Here is a 24,908-nt window from a genome sequence, read left to right as displayed (position 1 = left end):
GTACTGAATCAGGAAATATATCTTAGAGAGCAGTGTTTCCTGCTGAGCATTTAGGGTCATAAGATACACTCAATGAACTGCAAGTGCAATGCCACACAAAAGGGTAAACAGTAGAGGAACAGAAGATGCAGGTACCTTTCCTTTTCTGGCAAGATCAGTTTGAATGCTGCATACAGTTTTTTGCATACATACTTCTAGAAGTAGAAAGAATGTGAAAAACCACAACACTTACAGAAAAACTGAAGAAAAAGTCTGACATAAGGAACATAAAAGATGAATTTCTGCTGCTTTTTAAAAAGATGATTGAAGGTGACTTGATTGCAGTATGTAAGTACCTCCACAGGGAGGAAGCATCATGGATTAAATGTCTTGAATTTAGTGAAGAAGGGCAAAACAAATATCAAGGACTTGACGTAGAATCCAAAAATATCCATATAAGAAATAAAGTACACATTTTAAACAGAAACTGCAGAAGCTGTTAGGGATGTCTTTCTTCATTACTGATTTGTAGAACCATTTAAGAGTTTTCCAGCAAATCTGCCTATAGCAAATACTGGTGTACTGACAGCAATTGACATTGACACTGACTACTGACATTGCCAGCAAGATCTCATGCAGAATTTTCCAGTAGAATATTCACAAAACTCTAATTAGGTAATATCAAAATGTGTCTTGCAAGACTTTGTTTTGGTGAATTTTCAATATAACCATGCAAGATAAAACTGAAGGGAAGGCTGTCTGAGCTTTCAGAGTTTGCAGTCCATGGCCATGTAGACATGACAAAATGTTATAAACTGAGAATAAGAGCGTTTCCAGCTCCATGCTTCAAAACAAAACGCCAACTTTAAAGCTTGTTAGAAGATTTCCTTGTGCTCTGTCCCTCCCAAAATGGCACAGGAGTAACAATTCTGTATTGCAGATGCGGCCTGTTTCCAACATTAAATGGGATTATAGGAGATTCCTTAAATTCTTTAAAATGTTCCTTGAAGATTTAGAAGTCCTCCAGATTTACGGCCGACAACCTCATCTCATTCTGAAAAACTATCCAATTTGATAGGAAATAGCACTATTTCTAAGTAAAATAAAGGTATTTGAAATTACAGATTTTTTTCCCCCCTCAGGAAGAAAATGTTAATGTTAGCTAGTCTAGGTCTAGTGCAAATTAAACATAACAGACTTAAAGGCCTGTAATTCTTAGTGAGTTGTAAAAGCTCGTATACTGGTGTCTTCTGGCAATAAACCCAAGGAATCACCGAACAGGTGTGTTAAAAGAATTTAAGGAGCATGTGCCAGTGTTTATGTACAAAACATTCACAGTTTTATATGTAGTGACTATGCTTGGGGCTGATAAACAGCTAGTTTTCATGATAGGGAATATATAAACAGGAAAGTTTTGAGGTCTTAAATTCTTACCTAATGTGACCAATGTTTGTGCTTGCAGGAACTTATGCCAGTTGCAGAGCACTAAAGCTGAAATCCAAGCAGGAAGCCAATATTCTCCAGTCATTCTGGCATACATGATTACTGCATTAGATTCTAGTAGAGCCTAATTAAAATCTGTTATCATTTACAATGATCATATTTCAGGCAATATTAATTATTTTTGGATTTTATGTTTTTAAATATAAAAGCTGTAACTTTCAGTCCATTGTGTGCATTTTTTTTTTTTCCTCTGGGCAAATGAATAAAACTAAAATCATACAGTTCTCCATTAAAATGAAGTAGAAGTTTGGTGGCACGGACAGATATTCTGAACAAATACTAAAAACTTTTATGAGACTTTAAAAGATTCAGTGATTTAAAGGATACGCCTTTAACCACAGTTTTTTTTCTTTAACCACTGAATTGTAATAGCTACAGCTATATTATATACAATAAGTATAAAAGGAAAAAGAAACACACCCAAGGAGTAATCAAAATTAATTCAAATGACCCCACCTCTCCTAGAAAGCCTGCTTGTTCTAAGATGTCACAGAAAATGAATGTTTGGCCTGACTAATTAATGTAGAGTCTGAATGAATGAAAACACTCAGCATAGTCCACAGTTATCTAATTCTGGGCTGGGCATGAACAGACAGGGGTCATCAGCTGCAGACTTCAGGGCGCTCACATGAAAATAAACTGCTGCCAATTCTGAAGTCAGAATTCTACTCGTCAACAGAGATCCTCCTGTTTATTTTCAATGTTTCTGAAGAAGACAGAGAATCAAAGGTGAAATAAATGGGCTCCAGACAACTCAGCACTTCAGAGGATTACCTGGAACAGTTTAAGTAATACCTAAATTTCATTAAGGATCCAGCTGGAAGCTTTGCCTACCTCCATCCACACCAGTGAGAAACTGCAGCACCATGTTCTGTCCTGGTGGCAGTAAAAGCAAAAGAAGTAATCTTCTAGGGAGTGATTTAGGTTTGCATCTTATGGCAAGGTCTGTATCTAAGAAGATGTGATTTGATCTCAAGGTTAGCCACAAGTTGAAAAGGGCACTAGGGTTCCCAAATTTTGTTGTCATTACCATTGACAGTGGAAGCAGTATTAACTTCTGTTCTGTTATAGGAGAATGCATCCAACCGATCAAGCAGCAATATCATACTGCTATAGAACTATCTTTCTTTCTTTCTTACTGCTAGTTTGGAAACTCCTGCCTTTGGCACTATTTCTATAGTAGTATATAATCCTCAGGGAAACATGACCTCCATGTTGCTGGATTCAGCTGCAGAAACTTCTCTTCACCTAGTGACTGGCCAGCAAAAGTACACACAGACTGGGTGCAGAAGCACATATGCGTTCAAAAAGGAGAGAAGAACTGAATTTCATCTGCACACTGATGACTGCAGCTGAAAACAAGCTGTATTTTGCTCTAAGTTGTAGGCAGCAGGAGTATTAATTCTGTATCAGTAAACATACTCCACAGCAAACAATTCACTTTCTGGAAATACTGCCAGTGGAAGAGACAGAACTGCTATAGTACCAATCCATCCATCTGTCAGAGAGTCATGTGAAATAAGAAGTCTCAGTTTAGGGAATTAAAGGCTGCTTACAAAACTATTAAAGTCTTCACAAAAGCTTTTCTAGTTCTATCCTAAAGATACATCATCAAAGAAAGATGTATTTCTGCTCCATCCTCAAGTCTACATCTTACACAGAATCTTAGAGTGAGAAGATGACAAGAAGTGAGGAGGCGGAGTGATTCACAGAGCTTGATCTCTGGTCAGCATAGATAATAAAAACTAACAACTTTGGGCTGTGGAGGCTAAAATGTGCAGCTTAATTAGTAACTTACTCAGGTGCATAGGATGATGGTAGAGGTCAAAATAAAATGCCTAGAAGAATGAGAAACTGAGAAATCACTCAGCATTTGATGATTTTCTCCCTTTGTGAGACCAGTGATTGAAAATCTGGAGAGAGACAGAAGTAGGAGAGAAGAGAAATGGTTTGATCTTCAGGCAACACTATCATTCTTGGAGTAAAATTCCTCACTATTAGAATTACAGATGACAGAGGTTAAAAAATTGAAACGTATAACACCAATATTGTAAATGTTTATTCTCAGATACGGTATGGAAAAGCATTTATATCTATCTTGTTTCCTTAAATCTTACCTGTGATGTAGAGTTACCTGTGAGCATTCAGGACTGATAGTACTTGCTTTGATCTGTATGAAAATGAAAGACTAGCCATAATCAACCCTTCAGAAAGAACTGTTTGTATGTGGCAGATAGCAAGATTTTAAAAATTGGAAATGTCAGCTCTCCATTAACCTACATGGTAAGAATGCATAAACTCCAAAATACAGAGATATTCTATGAAAAGGGTTCTGTTTCTTTTTTCTGCAAGTTATTATTTTGTGCAACAGCATTCTGCCCAGACTGAACTAGACACGAGCAAGAAAAAAAGGCTTTGCTATCCAAAGGTTTATAGAATCTAATTTAAATCCTCTTGTCCTGAGTGTTTCTATAGTTGTGATGATAACATTCACAGAATAAGCTGTAGAATGCCTAAAGAAAAGAAAGATGAAAGAAGTATGGGGTTGACTGCATTAAAACCATCCAGTTATCTCAACTGGACCACATCAGCACAGCAGTACATCAGCCAAGGTGAACAATTTCTTCAGCCTTTGGGATAAGGCTGAGTTTTATTATATGACCAAACAGGAAACTGCAAGAATCAGTTACTGCTCTCTGTTATCAATTTAGCCTAGAAATAAAACCTAGAAAAAATCCTACATTCACTTACTCTGCCTCTTAAACATATTAACATAAAACCAGTAAAAGCCCAGTACCACCAAAATGAAACACAGTATTAAGTCTTAGATTTTAACAGTGATTTCTTTAGAATGAGGGCATTTTGTGCTAATTCCTGTCACAACACACAGTGCTTCAAATGCTAGTTAAACTCATTATTAAACTAAACCAAAACACAACAGACTCTGAAAAGAGGCTAAATGGTTTTTATGGTAATCCCTGACATGGTCTAAATTGGTATTTTGAGAGACCACGTGAAAATAATGAATAAGATGACTAAGCCGTTTGTTTCTCAGATTGCTATTCCTAAATCTTTGTCTTTTAACCTTTTCAAAAATACATCTGATGCCTCTGGAAACCAACATCCTTTAGTTTGAAGCAGGCACAACAGCCAGAGGGCAGTGTCCCAAATTAGGCCTCAACCTTTTTCTGAAAAAGATGCCATCTTGTTGAGAACTGTCTCAGGACATATGCACAGAAGTGGCTGTGAAAGTAATGCCTCCTATATATTTCTTCGGAAACTACAACAGATACAATGAGCACAACAGCACACTTTGACAGAGTGAATTCTCGCCTACAGAACAGCGTTTTTCAACACATTCACCTGTACTAGCTGTGCATTTTTGCCAGTGATGAAAAAGAGCATGCGTGCTGCACTCCTAATAATCTACACTGGTGGAGGAGACCCACTGTCGCCATTGGTGAAATGCACCACACACCACCTCCCTGTGCTCACATCCACTGTTTGGTCTCCCTGGACACTCATCAAGCATTAGTGAATGTAAATGGGTGCCATTTTTTTTCTGCATGGAGGAATTCAATGACACATCTTTGCTGAGTATTCACTTCCAAGTCAGATGCCATTCTGTCACACTGCCCCTCTGCTGCCATCTGTCACAAGACAACAAAATACAACGGGATATTGGTGGGAATGTTCCAGCTCTACTGCCATACTAACAGCATCTGCTTCTGGTGTTGTGGGCCAACATAATAAAACAGGAGGCATTACTTTCAGAGCAGCCCACATAAAATATCATTAATATGTAAGAAACAAAACACTTTAATCGTTAATATGTTTCTGAAAACATAAAAAATTAACTTAAAAAAAAAAAAAAAAAAAAAAAAAAAAAAAAAAGCCATAAAACAAAGCCATAAAACTAGTGGGATATATGACCTTCTTTTTTTGTGGAACTAACCAATCAGGCTGATTTGAAGTCAGTGGCTGCAGCTCTTAGTGTGCTCCGAAGTTGTTCATCAGAGATTTTTAATGAAATTTTACTCTTCCTGTGCGCCATCCTTGTCAATAACTGTTAGTAGAAATGTGCATACTGCCAAAAAGCAATGGCATGAATAAGGTGCGACTGCAAAGCGAAGGATTGTGGAAGTCTGGTAAAGAGACATGATCAGATTTTTGAGTTGAATTGCAACTCTCTACACTATATTTGAAAATTTGCATGTAATGTACTTATATCTGTTGAAAAATTATCTCAAAGATAAATCAGTGATTTTTTTGGCAATCTTGAAATCTGTTCTCAGACTCGTTTATCGAAATAAAAAGCATGCCAGTGTATTCTTTGCTGTTCAGAGCACAGTGTTTAGCCAATGTATCAAAAAGCATATGATTATTTGCTGTGATGGGCTACATGCCCAATTTCCAGCACGTTGTATGATCCTTTTATATTAATCAATAGATTCTGAGCATGCTCTTATAGTCCCTCCCAGATTATAGTTTTATGACTGGGAGTTCCAGCAAGTTATGGCTGAATTCCCTGGCATTCAGTTTGCAGCTTCAGTCCAAAACATCTCTTCATGCCCTGAGGCCTTTCACTCAGGATATACTTCAGTCCATGCAAATGACAGATGCATCAATGAGCAGAATGCTTCCAGCAACTAAGCAACATACATTTTGCTTTAGCCTTTGTAAAAAGAATTCTTTTGATGATACTGTTTCCTCTTGGTATCTTTCTCAGAAGCCTATTAAAAGGCTGTCCAGAATCTTGCTTTCCAAATGCCACTTTGTGTTTAACAACCAAATCCAGTGCTTTCAAATTCCTTGGTTGGTCTCTTCCTTCTCCATTACACATTAAAAAATATCCTATACTCAAGCAACTAAAAAACAAATAAACAAAAAACAATAGCATGAAGAGGTAGAGTTGGGGAGTTATCCACTATTCCTTCCTTTGACCTTGTAGCTTTCTGCAAGGTCATCAGGAATTTACCCTGTCTAAAATCATTATTATTTTGAGTATGGATTCTTAGAAGATGGAGAGCAGCAAGTGTAGGATACGTTTTGTCAGCACAGTTTAACCTCAAGATGCTTTTCCATGCTTGAAAGTCAAGTGCTAATAAGCACATTTCTGACAATCACACCATGCAAGTTCTTCTGATCTGAGAGAACACTACCCAGAATCAATGGGCCCCAGCAAGAAGCAGAACATAATACTATCAACAAACTTCTGCTTCTTATATTCTGCCCTCTGAATCTGAATTTAATTTCTATAGAGCCAGACAGTCTGAGGTGAATCAAGACAAGTTCCCTTTTGATTTCAGGTGAGCCAATTCTTTTTGTTATAAAAAAAGAATGTCTCTGACTTCCAAAGTTAGATGCCTTTTCCAGAGAGAGAGTAAAGAAACATGATATTCAACAAATGTATACAGTGGGGTTGTCAGCAGTTTGAACATGGAAGGTGATAAAAGAAATGCAGAATTCTAATAGCCTGAAACAGTACTGCAGCTGCTCTACTTAAGTCATGTGGTTTTACCTTTAAAATCATAACATTTCAGCATCTTCAACGTAAAGATGAAAAAAGAGCTAATTAACTACTGAACGATTTCACATCAGGCTTGCTTATTCTCAAAATTAAGCTATTTTCCTCATATTAAGATCCTCTGTTTCATTCAGTCTCTCTACAAAATTCAGTTCCTCTTTAGGACAGATGTTGCACTTAGTGTATGCTTAACATTGTGCAATTACTGAATGTTATTTTGTTACAAAATTTGAAGATTAAAAAACCCTTAAATTTAACATTTTAAAGTTTAACTCCGTGTAAGATGAAGTGAATTTGAGAAAACTTGAGAACCACGCAGAAAACAAAGCAATCAAGTACAGTCTGCTGCTAAATAAAGGAGACCTCTCATTTTAAAATTTGCCTGACACTCTGACAGCATCTCCATAGTGATAACAATACTTCCTTTTGTGAAGCATTATGATATCTGCAAAGCTGTACAAGAGCTAAGTGTTATTATTAGAGGTTGGAAAAGGCCTATTAGATCTTCTGTCCATCTCTGATACAACAAAAAATGACAGTGATTTGCTGCAGTGATTTGTCAGTGACATTTGTAAAAATATCCTTTCCTCTTAACTCTCTGCAAGTTTCAGTGCTCAGGATTCACTAAGCTAGCCAGTTTATTTGTTTTGTCAGTCTTCAACTTCTATGAAGGTTACCAAAAGATGAAATAAACATGCCATTCAGGCCTACTTTTCCATCTTTCTTTCCATCTCCTTCTTTTACTTGTCAAGGAGGAAGGAAAGAATAATCCACATGAATAGTTCCTCTGTCAAGATTCACAGAAGTGGTCTTCCACTCCCTATCTGCAGATTGCCTACATCTTATCCATCTCCAAGGTAGTATTGTAGCATCTCTCTGACTAAGTTTGTGCACCAAGAGGGAGAGAAACTGTTGTCCAACTTACTGATGTTTTCCAGCAGATTCTCACCTCAGAAGCCACGTACAAAACATTCCCATCACAGTCCACTGTGAAACCAATAATTGGGTGATCTATCTGCAGTGGGTTCCTTGTCAAGTAATGCATGGAGTAATGTGATGACAGTCATTAGAGGTCTGCAGAAGTCTTGATAGTAGATAGTGTCAACTTGAAGATCTTATGGAAGGATTTTGTTTCTCAACTGCTTTCAAAAGAAAGAATTGTTTCTGTTCTTCCTTCCCCTACTTACCAAAATTTTTTTGAATGTTTGCTACAGCAGGTTTTCAATATAACAAAAATGGCCAAAGCAAAATCATTTAAGTATATGAGAGATGATTCTCAGTATGAATCATACTACGATGAGCAAAGAGCTCTGACTGGCCCTCTGTACCGGAGTGATAACAGATACTGGGTGCAGTTTGTACTCAGAAAAAGTTAATGGTAGTGATATCTGGTAGATGACAAAGAGGAGAAAACTCCTGTCATGTATTTCTTTAATGCTCTGTGCCCAAACCATTATATGACAGACTTGGTAGAAGTGACTAACCTTTCAGTATCTACCACTCTTCCCTCCTGTGCTCTCAGGCACAGGAGACTGAAGGAGTACTAGATAAATCACCATCATGTATTCACAAAGCCTTCTCTCAGCCATAACAAATGCTTATATGAAGTCTTGTACCTTCCAAGCACTTCACCAACATAAATATATTGATAAGACCTTTTCCAGAAGAGAAGGGACTATCAGAGAGATGGCATTCAAATGGCTGGACTGTGAGAAGTAGAGCTTCAAATATTTCATTAAACCTTCATCCTCTCCTATCAATTTCAAGCCCATTTAGAAAAAAAGATGGAAAGTACAGTGGAACTTTATGAGCAAACAGAGAAGTAACAGCTCGTAAAATGATTTTGCCTTCTGTGATAACAGTTAATTAAATTGTATATTCTAAGGTGTCAACAACTGAATTCTACATCAAGTGAAATGAAAATAAGATTTTTATACTGCATGCCACCTATACTGATGCCACCTATACGGTTCTTTCAAGGTGACTGTTAGCATTTGCCACTGATGTGCTTTGGCAAAAATCTTATTTTGGCATCATAATCAGGATATTAAGGATATTTTCGTATCTGATACTTAATTACCAGCATATTTAGAATTCTAATTAGCGGTAGGTAAGAACTGACAAACCTACCTATACGTTGCAAGGGCAAAAAAGGAAATAGATCATGTTATTCTTCAAATAATGCACATAACATATAGTTGCACTTTTCAGAGATGAGCTCATTATGCAACTATAAAATGTGGAAAAGATTTCTTTTTTTGTGGTAATAGAATTTCATTTATCACACAATTTTGGATGAACTCCAGTTGCTTAGGGTTTTAATTCAATTTGTATCATGTTTTCTTAAAATGAGTAATCTAGGCTGCCATATGATAACTACGAAGACATGTGCATGTTTCAGTTGCTACACGTCTGTCCTATATAAATCATATTAGTCTTTGTATGTGTAGCACTGTATTGGGTAATTCTGAAGCCAGAGTACTGCTTGTTCACAGCTATATCTGCTATGAATTCTGAAATGTCTGCTGTGTCAACCAATAACAGGTTGCTAAAAAAAGGACCTCTCCCAGCCCTCTCTGCCTCTTGCTAATTACTGCATAAAATCTATCAGAATTTGCTTGGGATCTTTGCTGCTGAGCAAAGAGGCTGGAACTTTGAAGGTGGTGAGGTACTTGGCAGTAGTTAAATGTGGAAATATGAATGACATTTCCTGTGCAACACAGCTCCCCAAACCACTGACAGATGTAACTCTCTTGGTTCTTGGTAGAGATTTCCTTTCCAAACTTCTATTTCAACTTTATCTCTAAGATTGGAAGAATGGCTACCAATGTCACATGTAATAAGAGAGCCACACACTACCACAATGAAACAATGCCATGCAGAATAGCCTCAGTGTAACAGTGGCTTTAAATCAGTAAGCAGAAGAAATCCATTCGAAAATCTTTAAAAGCAAACACTCAAAATGGCATGACTGAAATCTACCATTTTTGAAATTTTGAGAAGGTAACACGATATATTTGCTCAGTTTTCCATAACTTATAGTCTTAATTCAATATTCAATTTTTTTGTCACTTGTATTACAGTAAGATTTCATTCAGATATTGTCATTCCAATTACAGAAACTGTGGTTTGAATCCAGAACAGCTTGTTAGCTATATCATACAATGAGGAACTCAGATTCAGATTCTTTCTTCTCTCATCAGAGAATTGAAGCATGCTGTGCACTCTTATTAGAATGAGTGGGCAATCAGAACAAAAAACAATAAAATCTGCGTACAAAATAGTCTTATAATAAAAGGTGTATGTGCCAGTATGACAAACCTCACAGAATGCACAATTCAATGGTGAAATGGTCCAAAATGTGCCTTGTGTACATGTTGGACCTCCTAAATAATGAATGTACTGTATGTTGGCACAGAGAGGAAAGAAATAAAAGGTGATTAATATTTGAGTGAGATGCCATTCATTCCAAGGTCTTTGTTAAATCCACAATTCTACTCAATGGATTCTATCACATAGCAGTTCAATAAATTTTTTAATTATTTAAATGAAAACCTACCATTATTTCAGTGCACAGTAAGATGCTTTGTGATGAATACATTCAGAACTTAGGGCTACAGAAAAGCCTAAGTGCAATTATTCTTATAATTAAAATACAAATTCCACGTGCCCTAAGTACAACAAGCCAAGAAAAAGTTAAACTCATAAAAATTTCCCTTAATATGCTGCATAAAGTATCAGAAAGATTGAAAATAGGATTAGCAGAGGAGAATGCATCTTTTCAGTGAATATTGGAAAAGATGCTTATCAAAATTTATCAGGTGAAGTCTGAGAAATGCTGATAACAGATGGGAACAGTCGTGGCAAAAATAATGTTGCTAGTTTGAATGTTTCTCCAGCTGAGAATAAAAGTGTCCTGAAAAAAAGAAGCAGATTATTTTTATTACCTCTTCTTTCTCTGCGCTTTGCAAGTCCCTCCATTCCTCAGTCACATGGCCAAAGTCCACTGTGTTCATCGCAACCTTATATTCACCAATAATATCATGTTTGGAGAAGCGATCAAAGTCATAAACTGCCATCACTAAAGTTTTTCCACCCAGCTCGGAGTATGGCACCTGTAAAGAAGAGAAAATGACAAACTCAGTATCTCTGACAATAAAGATCAGTTCACTACAATGCAAATCTATTTCTTTAGTTTATCAGCTGTCATCTCAGGTAAATTGAAAAGCAGAGAAAATTATGAGGTGTATTTGTTTCAGAGTCACCAAATGCAGTATTTTTCGAGACCAGTCTATGGCACTCAATAGAACAACCTGGCAGCTCACTCATCACTCTACAGGGTTTTCTCATTCGACTTCAAATTATATTGTGGGTGATGAAACTGCAACAGGAAGCCCAATTATTTGCACTGAAGACACATGAACTTTTCACACAATGGTGTCTTTTCCCCTATAAATCAACTGTCATCACTCAGAAATGGGTAGCTCCCAGACTGATGAAAAAACAGAACTGGCTTGCTGTATCTGACACAAAGTAATTAGACACTAAATAGTTTTCATACGGTACCACTACCTATTACTTACCACAGCATATTTTTCATTATGATACCCTGCACTCTGCAGACACTAAAGTACCTGTAAGTCACAGTGCACAGTAAGAAATGGTGTGGCAGTAGGCCAATTTCTGTCTAATTCTCCAGCTGTTCTGATGTGTTTCAGACAGATGCTGTGGGTTTGAAAGTTTATGAGCCACATTTTTAATATTCAGATGAAGATGTGCAGTTCAGGTAAGCTATACTTGAGTGGCTGTCTACAAAACTCTAATTTAGGAATCCCTTGCACTTACACTGAACACATGGTCAATTTGAACATATTCTGCAAGTATTAATGGTTTCTATGGGCTTCAGTAAACATTCCTCTATTAATTGTCTATATAAAAAGAGAACTGAAAGCATAGCGTTGTTGCTGGCCTTGTTAACTGCTGTATATTCTGGTCTGCTTAAACCATAGGATTGTTGTCTTTTGTTGTTTGTTTGGCATCCACTTGTCCTTTAAAATGCTACCTAATAATGCTAGTAGTTTATTTTTTTCCTGACATTTAAGAAGCTTTTCAAGTTGAGAGCCAGCTCCAGCTTCCATTACTGAGTACAATAATTTCACTGGGTACAGGGCTGTGCATTATAGTAAAAGTACACAAATACTACTGCAAAAGCTGTTTTGAGTCTGTAAATCATTTATAGCTCCTAAAAAGCAATAGAAGGCAAATGTAGGTGGAAGGCAAAATTCTGGAAAATTTCACTTTTATTTTTATGCAGCACCAAAGACAGGAGAAGAAAAATGTTCTAAAGCTCCCTTCTCCATCAGTTTACAATTGCACCTAATGGATCCTGGTCATTTGAAATGCAGGAGAAGGCTACATTTACTGCTATGTATTTTTCATCATTAACTTGACCTCAATAAAACTTATGTTAGCTACCTTCATTTTTAAAGAAGATCTAGTAGCAGAGCTTCCTCCATTCATTATCTCTACAGCAGTCTTAGCCCACAGCTTTGTTCGGGACAACCAAAGGTGCTTCCAGCTCTTGTAAAGGACTGCTCCTGCTCCCTGCCTTCTGTTGTGCTCAGGGAGACTCAGCCTCGGAGTGCAGATGAGACCTCACTAAAGGACACACAGAGGAGCTTTTGTCCAGCACAGACACATCACCCTCCCAGACAGGAACCTTGTTCCTGCCTTCGGTCTGGTGCAGGAACCTTTCTGTAGGGATCATTTAATCACCATCATGGAACTGAGGAGGAATACTTCTGGTGCAGTCCAGCCCGGATTTCTGCTTCCTTTCAGCAGCTCAGTGCATGTATATACTTCGTACTGCTGCAGCCTGGTGAACACTTGCACTCTTTAATTGTGATACCATTGGTATTTCCCAGGGAAATTACTTATTAAATTTGCAGCACTATTTAAATGGTCACTTGTTTTCTTTTACTGTAGTCTCAGTACAATGATAGTACTTGGCAGGCTCCATGAGTTTTCTCTCGAGTACAGACCACATTACACAGGGAATGATCAGCAACATATTGATAAGCACCTAAACATTTCTGTCATGTCTTGCTTGAAAAACAAACATTTTTTCTGTGGAATAATATTTGCATATTATGATGTGACATGAAACAAGTGGACTTTATAGTTCAGGAGTGGATGCTCTGATTTATATTTTGTGTCTTCATTTTAGACGACAGCGTTATTGATTCTTTCTTTTCTTTTGTGAGCTGCATGGGAATCTGTAATTTATAACACTGTTTTCTTTTAAATAGTCTCTTAGGAAAGCTCAGGAAAAAAATAACTCCCCACAAAAGATTATGAACATCTTCAAGGGAAAACATAAGCTTATATATGCAGTAGTAGTTCTGGCCTCCAGGGATGTCTTTCTCATTGAATGATTACATAGCCTGAGTCTTTCACTGTTCCTGTTTTCAATCTGTGGCTGTCGTTATAAGACAGAAAGGCCTCCAGTAACAGCAGAGGAATGTATATTAGGAGAAGCACTTTGAAACATACTGAATAGTATTCCTTTATTTTATTTAACTGGAGTATGGATATGGCTACAGTTTTAGAAAGACACAATTGAGGGGAACCACTGGAACGACTTAAACATTACAATGTAGGGGTTAGCTACATTTATTTAATGAACATATTATTAAGCCAAGACGTGATTTCAACTCATGTAAAATAGCACGGTAAAGAATAGCTATGACAAAGTCTATTAAGATTAATCTGCCATATATTCCTTCATTCATTTACCTTCCTTGAGTTTTAATTTATTTATTTTTGAGGCAAAAAGAAATGGTATACTGAAATTCATAAATCAGGCTACAGAGATATTTAAAGCAAATGCTAGTTTAGTGAAATTCACCTGACATTTGTCGAAGTGGCACTATTTTCCTGCTTACTGGTAAGTTTAATCCAGCCATAAAATATGGATCAGATTGCCATAACTCAGGATAACTGAATTGCCTAATATCAAACTGTGCCTTTTACACTTGCTGAGATCTGTCCTTGTGTTACATCATTTTCATCATAAGATTGAATAGCAGAGGAAAAACAGGGAAAATCACTATGCTATGCTGCAGTTACCAATTATCTAGGTTATCTAACTCCAGTATGTGACTAAATAAACATAGTGACTAAATAAAAATGTTTCAATAATTATATATAAAAATAATACCTTGAACGTAAATTGCTCATTGAAAACAGGGTTAAGGGTCTTCCTGTGGACTTTTGTCTCATATTTCTTCTTCTTATCAGGCAGCAGGAACACTTTCACATAGGGATCAGATGTACCACCCATATCTAATGCAGGTAGCTCAGCTGCCTGAATAATTCCTACCAGAAGCTGAAAAGACAGAAAAAGAGCAGAATGAAATTTCAAAGGGATGTTAATTAAAAAACAAACAAACACCCAAGCAACTAAAAAAACTCACCCTGTAATGGAGAAGTACACATCCACACTCTATTTCTGGGCTATGAAAAACAGTTCCCCCCTGACCTTCAAGGAAGGCAAACGAAGCAACACTACAGACTTTTGAAAACCAATTATGGCAGATGCAGACAGTACAAAAGCTGTTTTTAAGTGGAAAAGAGGTTTTCAAAGGCCAGCTGATTACGGATAAATACAGACTTCATCTTTTTAAAGACTGCAATCAAATAACTTTCAATTGCTATTGCCTCTTATGCATTATTTTTCTATGCTGGGCACCATGAATAGAAATCGCATCATTAAACAATCAAGAATGTCTAATTTTGACTACAGAATTTGTGTTCTAAATCACCAACACTTAACCTTTCCCCTCAAAACATAAAAAGGTAATATATAAAAAGCAAATTTAAGGTAGAGCTTGACTGAAAACAAATGGGTTTTGCAGTCTTCCTTATATTTAATTTCTCTTGCTGTGTATATATGTTGATTTAGGCAGTAATCTAGGGAAAACATTTTCAAAATTAAATCCCATGAAAACTGATAGTTGTTAACTACGTCCTAATGACAATTCTTAATCTCGTTGTAAGACATAAAAGCTAGTATTTTAAATCTTTTAACACATTTTTAAAATAGGATTTAAGCACATTTGAAACATGTAAATGCCACAGCCATTTTTTAGTGTAACAGATGAAGTCATATGATATGTTGTCTAGACATCCCAGCCTACACTGGGCTGCATCAGCATAGTGAAGTTAAGAGAAAGAAAATATTTTTCATTCTTGTTTCCTGGACATGAAACTAAAGTAAATATTCAAGTGACTCTTCAAGGTAAATCTAGACACTAGTGATTAGGAGCTGGGAGAATACTTTCTTCTATATCAGTTCTTCAGTGACAACATATTGGCCCCTCTCACGAATGAACTGCTTAAAATTGGAAACAGAAGATCTAACAAATGGAATAAAGGACATTATAGTCAAAGAAGGAAAGCAGCTTCTGGCTTCTATTTTTTCCAACTTTAAATCCCCTACGTGGCCTACATGATTTCCGAAGTATGGACCTCAAAAGACCCGTGGATCATTGAATTTAGTCATAAGTAGAGAACCGATCCTCTTCTCTCACATTCGTATTCTAAATGCGTATTTCATAAATACATGGATAGGTTAAGTCATTAGCATCAAAGAGTGAAAAACAGATCTATGGTACATAGTTAACAGATTGGAAAAACAATTCAATTCCCTACTAAAATCTGTCTCTCTAAAACAGAGGCATCATGCTCTAGGAAGTATGTTAATTATCTTCCGTTCAGTTTTAACCCAGCAACAAATTAATAACCTCAATTTTGGTTTTCAGTTTCAAGCAATACCAAACCTATACTGTTCTCTCTATGAATTTAAATCACCTTTTCCACTCTTCTAAATCATCTATCCTCCAATAAATTCCAAAGTGCAGCATGTTATAGAAGAGCAAAATAAAACAGGAATCCATACCTTGAGAATTTACTATGTTAATTAAACACTACATGCATCCATGGATTTGTAGCTTTCCTACCATGTATCCTTTCATAAAACACAGTTCTCAAAATCAGCTTTTGACTGGAGATTCTTCCTGTACAGCTCTCCTATTCTGTAGGGGACAGAACTTAATTGCTTTTCATTTCCTAACTAAATTTCCTCTACCATAAATGTGTACTTTCATGTAGAACAACAGAATTTGAGATAAAAAGTTAATAAGGCAAAGTGGACATGAAGTAGTGAGAGAAGGGTACTTCTGGTAATTTTACGAACTTGTTAAAACATCTACTGATGAATCACCTCACTTTTACATCCCTCTCTTTTTCCTCAAGTCTTTTCTTTGCTTAAGTTTTAAATTCCCAGAGGCAGAAGCTATCTTTTGTTGTTCATATGTAATCTTCATAGTATAATGTGGCCTGATATTGACCGGTGACCCTTCAATACATTATTAATAATAATTAGATAAAACTGTCCTCAATTTTTATTAATGTTATGAATTAAGGGTACACCGAACACTAATTTAGTAGTACTTCTGTCATGCATCTTCAGTCTTACATTCTTCCTTTACTCAGCTAGGATTTCAGAAAATTCTGCTGTACCTACAGGTATAAATTCATTCTCCCCTTGCACATAGAGAACTGAAATGTTACAGGTTGGTTGTTTCAAACCTGATTGTTCTGGAAGTCATAATCCAAAGAATATTGGATTTTCCCTAGTTTCTCCACTTCTTTTGGTTCTTCTTTCTCTTCCCCATCGGTCAGCCCAGTCTCAGCATCATCATCCTTGAGAGCCTACAAAGAAGGAACGTAGAAGGAATAAATAAGGTTAACTCCTAAGTAGTAGTTTAAATCAGGCACTGTCCTCAAATCTATTTTGAAGCTATTAAAAGCAAGCATGACGGCCGAATCCAAATATGCAGTTTACATATATGTATTTATACTATTTATGTTGCTCAATATGTAGTAAATCAGCAAGCAAGCAATGGAAGTAGGAAGAAAGCTTCTTGGAATATTACAAGCAACAACTGTCATAAAACCTGAAAGTAGAAAGAAAATATCAGCTTCATACCAAAGAATTGTTCTGGGCTCACACCTTCTCTTAAAGAGGCACAAGGAGGCAAACATGCTATTAAATAAGCAAAGTCACGCATTCATTCAACTTAAGGATATCTTGGCGATGTGAAACCTGATTGTGCATGCTGTGAATCACTTGCAATTGGCAACACGCTTCTGTAGGATTACTATGATAAAGAGCATGTGTTGTGGATGAGTTCTTCCTACAATCATAAGCCAAACATTTTTCATGTTTATTTAGAATGAATATGGAAGCAAAGGTATCACCATGCCATTAGCAAATGCATGTTTTTCCTTTTCCCTCCCTCCCGAGACCAGTTTCCTTTTTATTCATTCTTCCTGTAAAGCATAGCTGAACCAAACTGATTGAAAACTGATTGTAGTTTGCTTGGAAAAAATAAAAAAAATAAAGAAATACTGAACTGCTTACAGTTCTGACTATTATATAAAACCTGCAAAGGAGGCAGCAGTTACACAGTGTAAATACTAAATAATGTCATCTTTTCTTTTTTTTTTTCTTTCTTTTTTTTTTTTTTTTTTTTTTTTTTTTTTTTTTTTTTTTTTTCTTTTCTGTACCAGAAAGCAGAAGTATTTGCATTATGAAAAGGGGAATTTATACAACTATTAAACCATACAAACTACACCTGTATATGCAGTTTTATACCGTTTAAGAATGGAAAATCGTCAAGTGATGAGGAATAACTGTGGAAAATGTGAAAATAAAATTTAGATTGTTAATGCAAGGAAACAATACTGAAAGCACTCAGCCAGAATTCTGTTCTGTACATGACGGTATAGAAAATGTTTATCTATAAGGGCCCTGTCTAGATGAAGTCTTTTCCAAATGGAGGTTCTGTCTGCCTTCACAAACAGACTATTGAGTGCAATAATAAGATTTGATCTGTTTTATTTTGTTCTTTTTTTTTTTTTTTCTTTTTTCTTTTTTCCCCACAATGTGATGTGGTCTGAAGAAATCCACAGCATTTATATGCAATAGGTTGCAGCTGGAGCTCTATAGCTGAAAAGACAGTGAGGCTGGGAAGAAGCAATACCTGCTGCTGATGGCAGTTTGTGAAAACAAAATAAAAACTGCAGAAAAGCATTAACATTCTCACTCAGCCATGAAGGAAGCGGGGGCCACGCAATAGTGGCGTGGGTGTGGTAAGAGGAAAGATTGATCTCTGAAGTAGAAAATGTTATTTTTCAGAAGCCAGATTTAAAATTCAAAAGGTCAGGCTGAAAACTGTATAGTATTAAGCAATTATTTTTCTACTTTTTGAAAAAAAGCTAGCAATTCAGCTGGCACAACTCAGCTGAAATCAATGCAGCAAGATTGATTGATGCAAGCTGAGGAGCTGTGTTAAATATCTGAATGTTAGTGAATGATGGACTCTTTAGTAGGAACACAAATTACAGCGTACCATGATGTTGGGATCAGTGGGAAAAGTTGACAGTGGATGAGAATCAACCCTAATGTTGGAAAAATAATTCTTTCGAAACTAAACCATTTTTGTTTGGAAGGACTGGACTACCTAATGGTATTCTGAGATACTTTAGTTGCAGAGCTGAGTTCCCTGGCCATGGCACAATGTTTGTGTTGGCACAACAACAAACGCAGCAAGAAGATAATGTTGGAGCAAAGCCAGTCTGGACACAAATCCTGCAGGACCATAGTTGGGAATTTCAGAGTATGGAGTGACATGATTATACCAAACACCTTGCTTTCACAGGTAATAAAAACAATCTCGAGATTCTGTAATCACAAATTAAAGAAAAAAAAATATAAAAATGTTACTCAGTCCAAGTGAAGCGATCACATTGATCAGAGCCTGGAGACATCATGAAGCATTGACTCAGAACGGGATGTGAACTCCAAGACACACTGAATCATCTCAGTATTGCCCTAGCAGAGGACTGTGTGATAGAAGAGTGATAAACAGCTCCAGGATATCCCTGATTCTAGGATAAGCGATGTCCTTTCTGCTATTACACCTACTTTTGACTTGGATTTGGTTTGAGCAGAACGATCCTGCAGCCATTCCTTGGGAAGAAAATGGAGACTGCAAAGGGAACCTTCTGTGATCCTTTCCAGCTATGAGGCATCTGTTACTATTGCAACAAGGCAAAAGTTACATATCCATATTCTATCCAGAAAAATTATATATTCTTCTGCATAGCTGATCACATCAGGAGATGTGAGAGGTTTGGCTATGTCATGAAAAAATTCTAACTATGCCCTCAGAAAATACAAAGGGAGGCTAAGGACTTCTTATAACTCTTGCAAGGGAGTGTTGAAGTGCAGGGACAAAACACTGCATGATTGGTAAACTCTTCTCCATAGGTTATGAGAGTCCTATTGGAAGGTGAAAGCTATTTCCCAGGAGAGAGGGAAAATGTTTCATGTTACTCACATCAGCCAAGTAGCTATATTATTCTTCTTGACCTTGACTCAGAAACACTGAAGAACTAAGAAACACTAAGAATGAGATGGCGTTCAGATTTGTCCAAGGTTTAGGAGTGGGGGGAGGAGGAGAGAAATGACAAATGGTTACTTCCAAAGCTGTCAGCGCATAACAGATTTTAAGTTCAGGAGAGGAATTTGCTTTCAGATTAGAGGACAATGCTTTAAAAAGATGGGTCAAGGGAAGCACAGAATTTTCTCATGTGTGGTGCTGCTGCTGTGTTTCAAAGAGGAAGAGGAATTGAATTGCTTCAAAGTATATGAAACATCCCACAGAGATTTTCATTTTGTATTGAGATTTTCTGAAAGATCAATAATGGAATAGCACTGCAACCTTCAATTTAGAGTGCACAACATCACACTATGCTGGTTCTTATTGCTGTATTGCTACCATCAATTAATATAAGAAGCTGTATTTTATTGGTTTTAAAATAAGTAAAATATTTTTAAACTAACTTACAACTCAAGCCACTTCAGCAGATATGACTGTGATCAGAAAGCCTGAATTACAGTGCAGAGAAATATAAGCCTCTTTGGTTTCTAAATATTCTTTTAATTCTAAGACATCTGTACTACTTTTCCTGTGAAATATGCAGCAAAGAAATCTATTATTTCATCATGCTGAAAAGCATTTATTTTTTCTAATTACGGAAGACCAAGAAGTTTACCCAGGTGGACATACAGAAATAAACTGCAAAGCAATGTCTATATCTTCTCACACATGTATGTTTGATAAACATATGCTTATATGTACGTAAGAATGCCCGGAAAAAAAAAAAAAAGAAAGAAAAAAAAATAAATAAAAAGGGTTAGTCTAATACAACCATTACAAGGTGACATATTCACATGTAATGAAGTCAACAAGTGAAAAAAGTTCTGAAGTTCTGTTGTGCCAGGGGCTGTAACAGAGCCACACAGTACACAATATGTTTCCTTAGAGCTGGAAAACGAATTCTTTTAGCAACCCCTCCTTTAATCCTTATTTGAATGAGCTGTAACTTGTCTGAACCAAGGGTACAGACATAAATTTACATATGCCATTAGGATTTTCTTTTCTGTGCCATGCTTAGTCAATTGTTCCTAAACTCATCTACTCTGCAGTGGCTTCTACAACAAATAAAGCTAAATTACAGCAGAGATCCACAGTTCAATTTACTGGTTCTTTCTCCGCCTCTGTAACATAATTAAGGGTGGCTTTACAGTCTCCTCTTCTGGGTTTATAAAGAAAATGCTTCGTTTTCAATTTTTATTTTACTTTTTTGGTAGTTTCATCCTTTGCATAAAAAAAATGGAAAGAAAACCCAAAGCAGTGTCTGCGATTGCAGTTCTGCAGACTCCATGCCCTGCACTGGGTTCTTGCATTTCCTGGGTTTGTTCCCTGCTTTACTGCAGCAGGCAGCAAAAGCAACTTGGCACTGATGCTGCCCTTCTGGTGCTGCAAACATCCTTTTCTTCCAGCTCTGCTCCACCAGTGGACCCACACCCTGTCAATAGGGTTTCACCACAGCTATCTACCACAAAGCATGATCCATATGGGATTAAAACAGCTCCATGTATCTCTTTACTTAATCTTCCCAAAGTTTTACTTAGTCTCCCCAAAGTGTACTTCACAGCCTCCTGCAAAGCGAGACAGAGGTCACGATGTCATCTGCGTCACTGTGAGGATGAAAAGACCCAAGAAGGTGCACTTTGCTCCTTGATTCTGGTCTCAGTTATCTTTGTGTCTGTTAATGCTCACTTCACAATTTATCATGGACTGCAAGCAGAGAGTCTTTAACTGTTGTAGGTACGGAAAGATTTTCATTAGCAGTGTTTAAGGGTTGATTCCATTCATGGGATGACCTATGGCCTCACTTGTAAGGAAAAAAGTCACCAGTAAGCAAGAACGAGACATGTTAGGAAGGAAAATATAATGTTGACTGCAGCCTGCAAGGTTATTTCACCACGGTGCATGCTGCAGTCTGATTTCCTTCTACACCTGCCCTGTCAAGCAGTCTTCTTGTTCACGTGGTGATGGAGGTTTTTTTAACATGTGAGTGATGTCCAGTCCTCAGGCTTGTGCAATGCCTGCTGAGCTGAATGGAAGAAAACAGTATTATTTTGTAGTGAGAATGTTCTGTGCCATGTCCAACAATGAATTTATCAGAAAGGCAATTTTTCCTCCTATTGATGTCCATACTTAGGAGTGGCTGCACCTAATGGTGGTGCGTTTCTTATCAATTTCTTTCACATTGTAAAGAATGAGTACACCACAGTTCTGATGTGGCCAATTTTTATCCTGGGGGAAAAGAAAAGCTTTTAAAAATTCCTGGCTTATTCCCTATCACAAAACAGAAAAGACTGCAATTATAACACATTTTCTACCAGAATCCCCCAGAAGGAAAGGCAACATTTCATTCTTTCAGCATCTGCTTTCTCTCCATGAATTAATTTAAAGAGCATGTTGTGCATGGGTTTCCAGTGGCTGAGCCAGGTTTTGGCCTCCGTGAAATTGACTTTGCCATTACTGCTGTAAGACTGTTGGCCTCACTCACCAGCGGTGGACCACACTGGTGCACAGAATGACCCTGCTGCGTCCAGCATGAGATGCCCTGACACTACTTCCTTGCTTGTTATCCAGGTTTTAAATAGTCTGCTGGATAATTTAAAGGCTTACTTTCTTTAGGATCTCTCTGACATGAGGCCATCATATTCAGCTTAAGAGCTCACTGAATTGTTGGAGTACAGAAATACTGTAGAGGGATGTAGCAAATTTAAAATACAGACACGTAGATTCAAGTTGGAACTTTTAACTCCTCATATTAACATTTTTTTTTTATTTCTTTTTTCTTGTTGCCAGTGTTTATTTGATGAAAAAAGATTCAGACAGTGTCAGTCTCAACCCGGCGATCTGTTCTGGAAGCTCACCCTGTGGATCATGGCTGTGCATTGACCACAGGGCCCATGTGCATGAACAAAAAGATGCAAGTGCTCTTGCAAGTAAGCTAGCATGTTCTGCCCCCACTTCCCATATGGCAATGGTTTGTTGTGCTAAGTAGCAGGCTGTGAGTAGGAGGCAGATTTAGGCTGCTTGGCCAGTGCATGCTGCTCAATCAATTGTTCCCCATCCTTCCCAAATGAATGGCAGACGGCCAGATGGAAGCATGCTTTGGGATAGAGCTGCCTCCTGGACATGGGAGGACCACTCTGAGTACTAAATTTATTTCTGTTTAAAATTTGTCATAGTATGTAATTAGTGCTACATCTATTTAACAATGCAAATTAATCTAAATATAACTGGACATGATTTATTGGGTGCTACACTGATATAAAGAAGAAAAAAAAGTTGGCCAAGAATTGTCCTTTTGGCTTCTTTACATGAAAAGAGATAAGACTTGACCATCCTTTAAACAGAACCTTATCAAGTATCTGATATTCTCATACCTCAAGGTTATTCTACAGTTCATATACATTATCTACTTTTGTGTTTGTAAAGAATACAAGCCTTTGCTTAAAAATAAAACAAATAAATATTCCCAGTAGGTTTTGAAGTTCATATCTCATTAATATGAACTGCTGTTCCTGTTGTAAGTTACTCATTTCCAATAACTTCAGGCACTTAGTGCAGGAGCTCAGCTTTCCACATAATCAGTGAGTGTACGTGAATGTCTTCAGAGTGTGATTCAAATCACTTAATTTATGGAATAATTGCATACCTCCTAGACACAACTCATTAGGAACCTGCAGACTCTGGTCTTGAATAAACAATTCAAAACCTGGCCTGTTAATCAAAAGAATGCAAGAAATAAACTTGACTATAGAAGATTCCTGTGGTAAGACCTTCAGTACAGAAACAAGACATGTAAGTCTACATCTTCATTTCATCCTTAACAGGTAGAATAGGTTACAATAAAAGTAACAGTAGTTATTTTATAGGAAAAATATTTTTGAAACCGGGGAAAAAGAAATGCAGGAACCACACATAGCAGGCTCCTCTGTCTTCTTGGGAGTGGCTGAGAGGAAGAGATAGGAATGCAAATAACCCCAGCCATGTGTGGCTCATAGATATTGCTTTCATAGTTCCAAGGCTATGAAGTCTAATATTAACATATGCTAAATATGAATTTTGCAGAAAATCTTGTAGAATGTAGTCATATATAACATTGCATCTTCATAAACATGTTGCTTTCACATTTTTCCTAAGAAGTTTTATGCATCTGGAACAGTTGGCTTCTGAGATGAATACATGAAAACTAACCATAATATTGTGATGAAGTTAGTACATAGCCCCAGTGGAAAAGGAAGGCCTACATAAATGAAAAGCAAAGATCCAAGGAAATTCATGAGTGACTGAATGCCACAGCAAGTCAGAAGTATACTCTGTATATTGCAGGGTATAGCACATATACCTGATCCCAGGTCCTCTGTTTCATTTAGCAGACGCGTCCATTGTAAAACAAAAAAGTTTCACTAGTGACAGTGTTTCAGCTCAATGCAATGAGGAACGACTGAGATATTAAATCTCCTTCTCCAAAAATGCTTTGTGATCTAATAAAAGGTTCGAATGACCACGGCAACTACTCTCCAAGCAACAGAGCTAAATTTTAGTAATTTTTCAGTGCCACTGTTCATGACTGAAATGATTATTCCTTTCCTCAGCCCATAGGCCGACCTTAAGCAAGAATTCTGCTGTACCAACGCTTACATTCAGACACAATAAAGTAGCAGCTATTACAGTGTCTCTAGGGCTGGGTGTTTGGGGCTTTTTTTCCTAAGGTAAAAAGCAGTGGAAGCCACTGGAGGGATGGCAGAGACTGGGAAGTTACAAAGATGAAAAGTGCAATGGGTAGATCTCATAAAAATGCTGGTGCCAGTGGTCACTCAGGTGCACCCAGAGAAATCTGCAGTAAGATCACATAAAAGAGTTTGGCATGGAGTATTATGAACTTAAAGCATGTGCACTATACTGAGATGATGTGACAGCCCACAGCAAGTTTCATGAGGTACCAATAATTTTACTGATGCTAAGTAAAAGACAGTAAAAAAATATTTACTGCATTTGTCTGTTGTTGATACGGTGACATTTATAGCAGAAAGAAATAACACTAACAAGTTATTTTTAGGTACCTATCGATTTCAAACTTGAGCTTTCTAGTACAGTTTGACGTAATATTTGAACTACAGAAAAAATAACAACCTCTTCTTTTTACCTCCTCTAGCCTTCCCCACCAAAAAAATACCCAATCAGTTTGGTTCAGCCTCTTGATGTGTGCACCAAAGCTACTACATATAAATCTCAGCTGAGGAGCCAGAGCTGTCAGAAGACTATATGTATCAGAGCTTTAGACTAGGTGCATCCGAATAGCAAAGTAAACCTACCGCAAGTGACAATCCAGAACAGTC

The 24,908-nt window shown here is 37.1% G+C and overlaps 1 protein-coding gene across 2 annotated transcripts in view; it reads right to left on the bottom strand.

Annotated features, from left to right (window-relative positions):
• SYT1 (synaptotagmin 1) overlaps positions 1-24,908 on the bottom strand; it is a 331,345-nt gene that overhangs the window by 58,754 nt on the left and 247,683 nt on the right. Inside the window, exons 6-8 of one of the 2 annotated variants that reach the window (XM_015857161.2) lie at positions 16,661-16,774; positions 14,229-14,396; positions 10,957-11,124 (exon numbers count right to left, since the gene is read on the bottom strand). In XM_015857161.2, the coding sequence (XP_015712647.1) occupies positions 10,957-11,124; positions 14,229-14,396; positions 16,661-16,774 (450 nt within the window). Of the gene's footprint in view, positions 1-10,956; positions 11,125-14,228; positions 14,397-16,660; positions 16,784-24,908 lie in introns of both variants that reach the window. The other variant, XM_015857142.2, reaches the window with a different exon arrangement.

Source organism: Coturnix japonica, chromosome 1, assembly GCF_001577835.2.
Source record: "Coturnix japonica isolate 7356 chromosome 1, Coturnix japonica 2.1, whole genome shotgun sequence".
NCBI lineage: Eukaryota > Metazoa > Chordata > Aves > Galliformes > Phasianidae > Coturnix > Coturnix japonica.
This window is presented reverse-complemented; position numbering and strand designations above follow the sequence as displayed.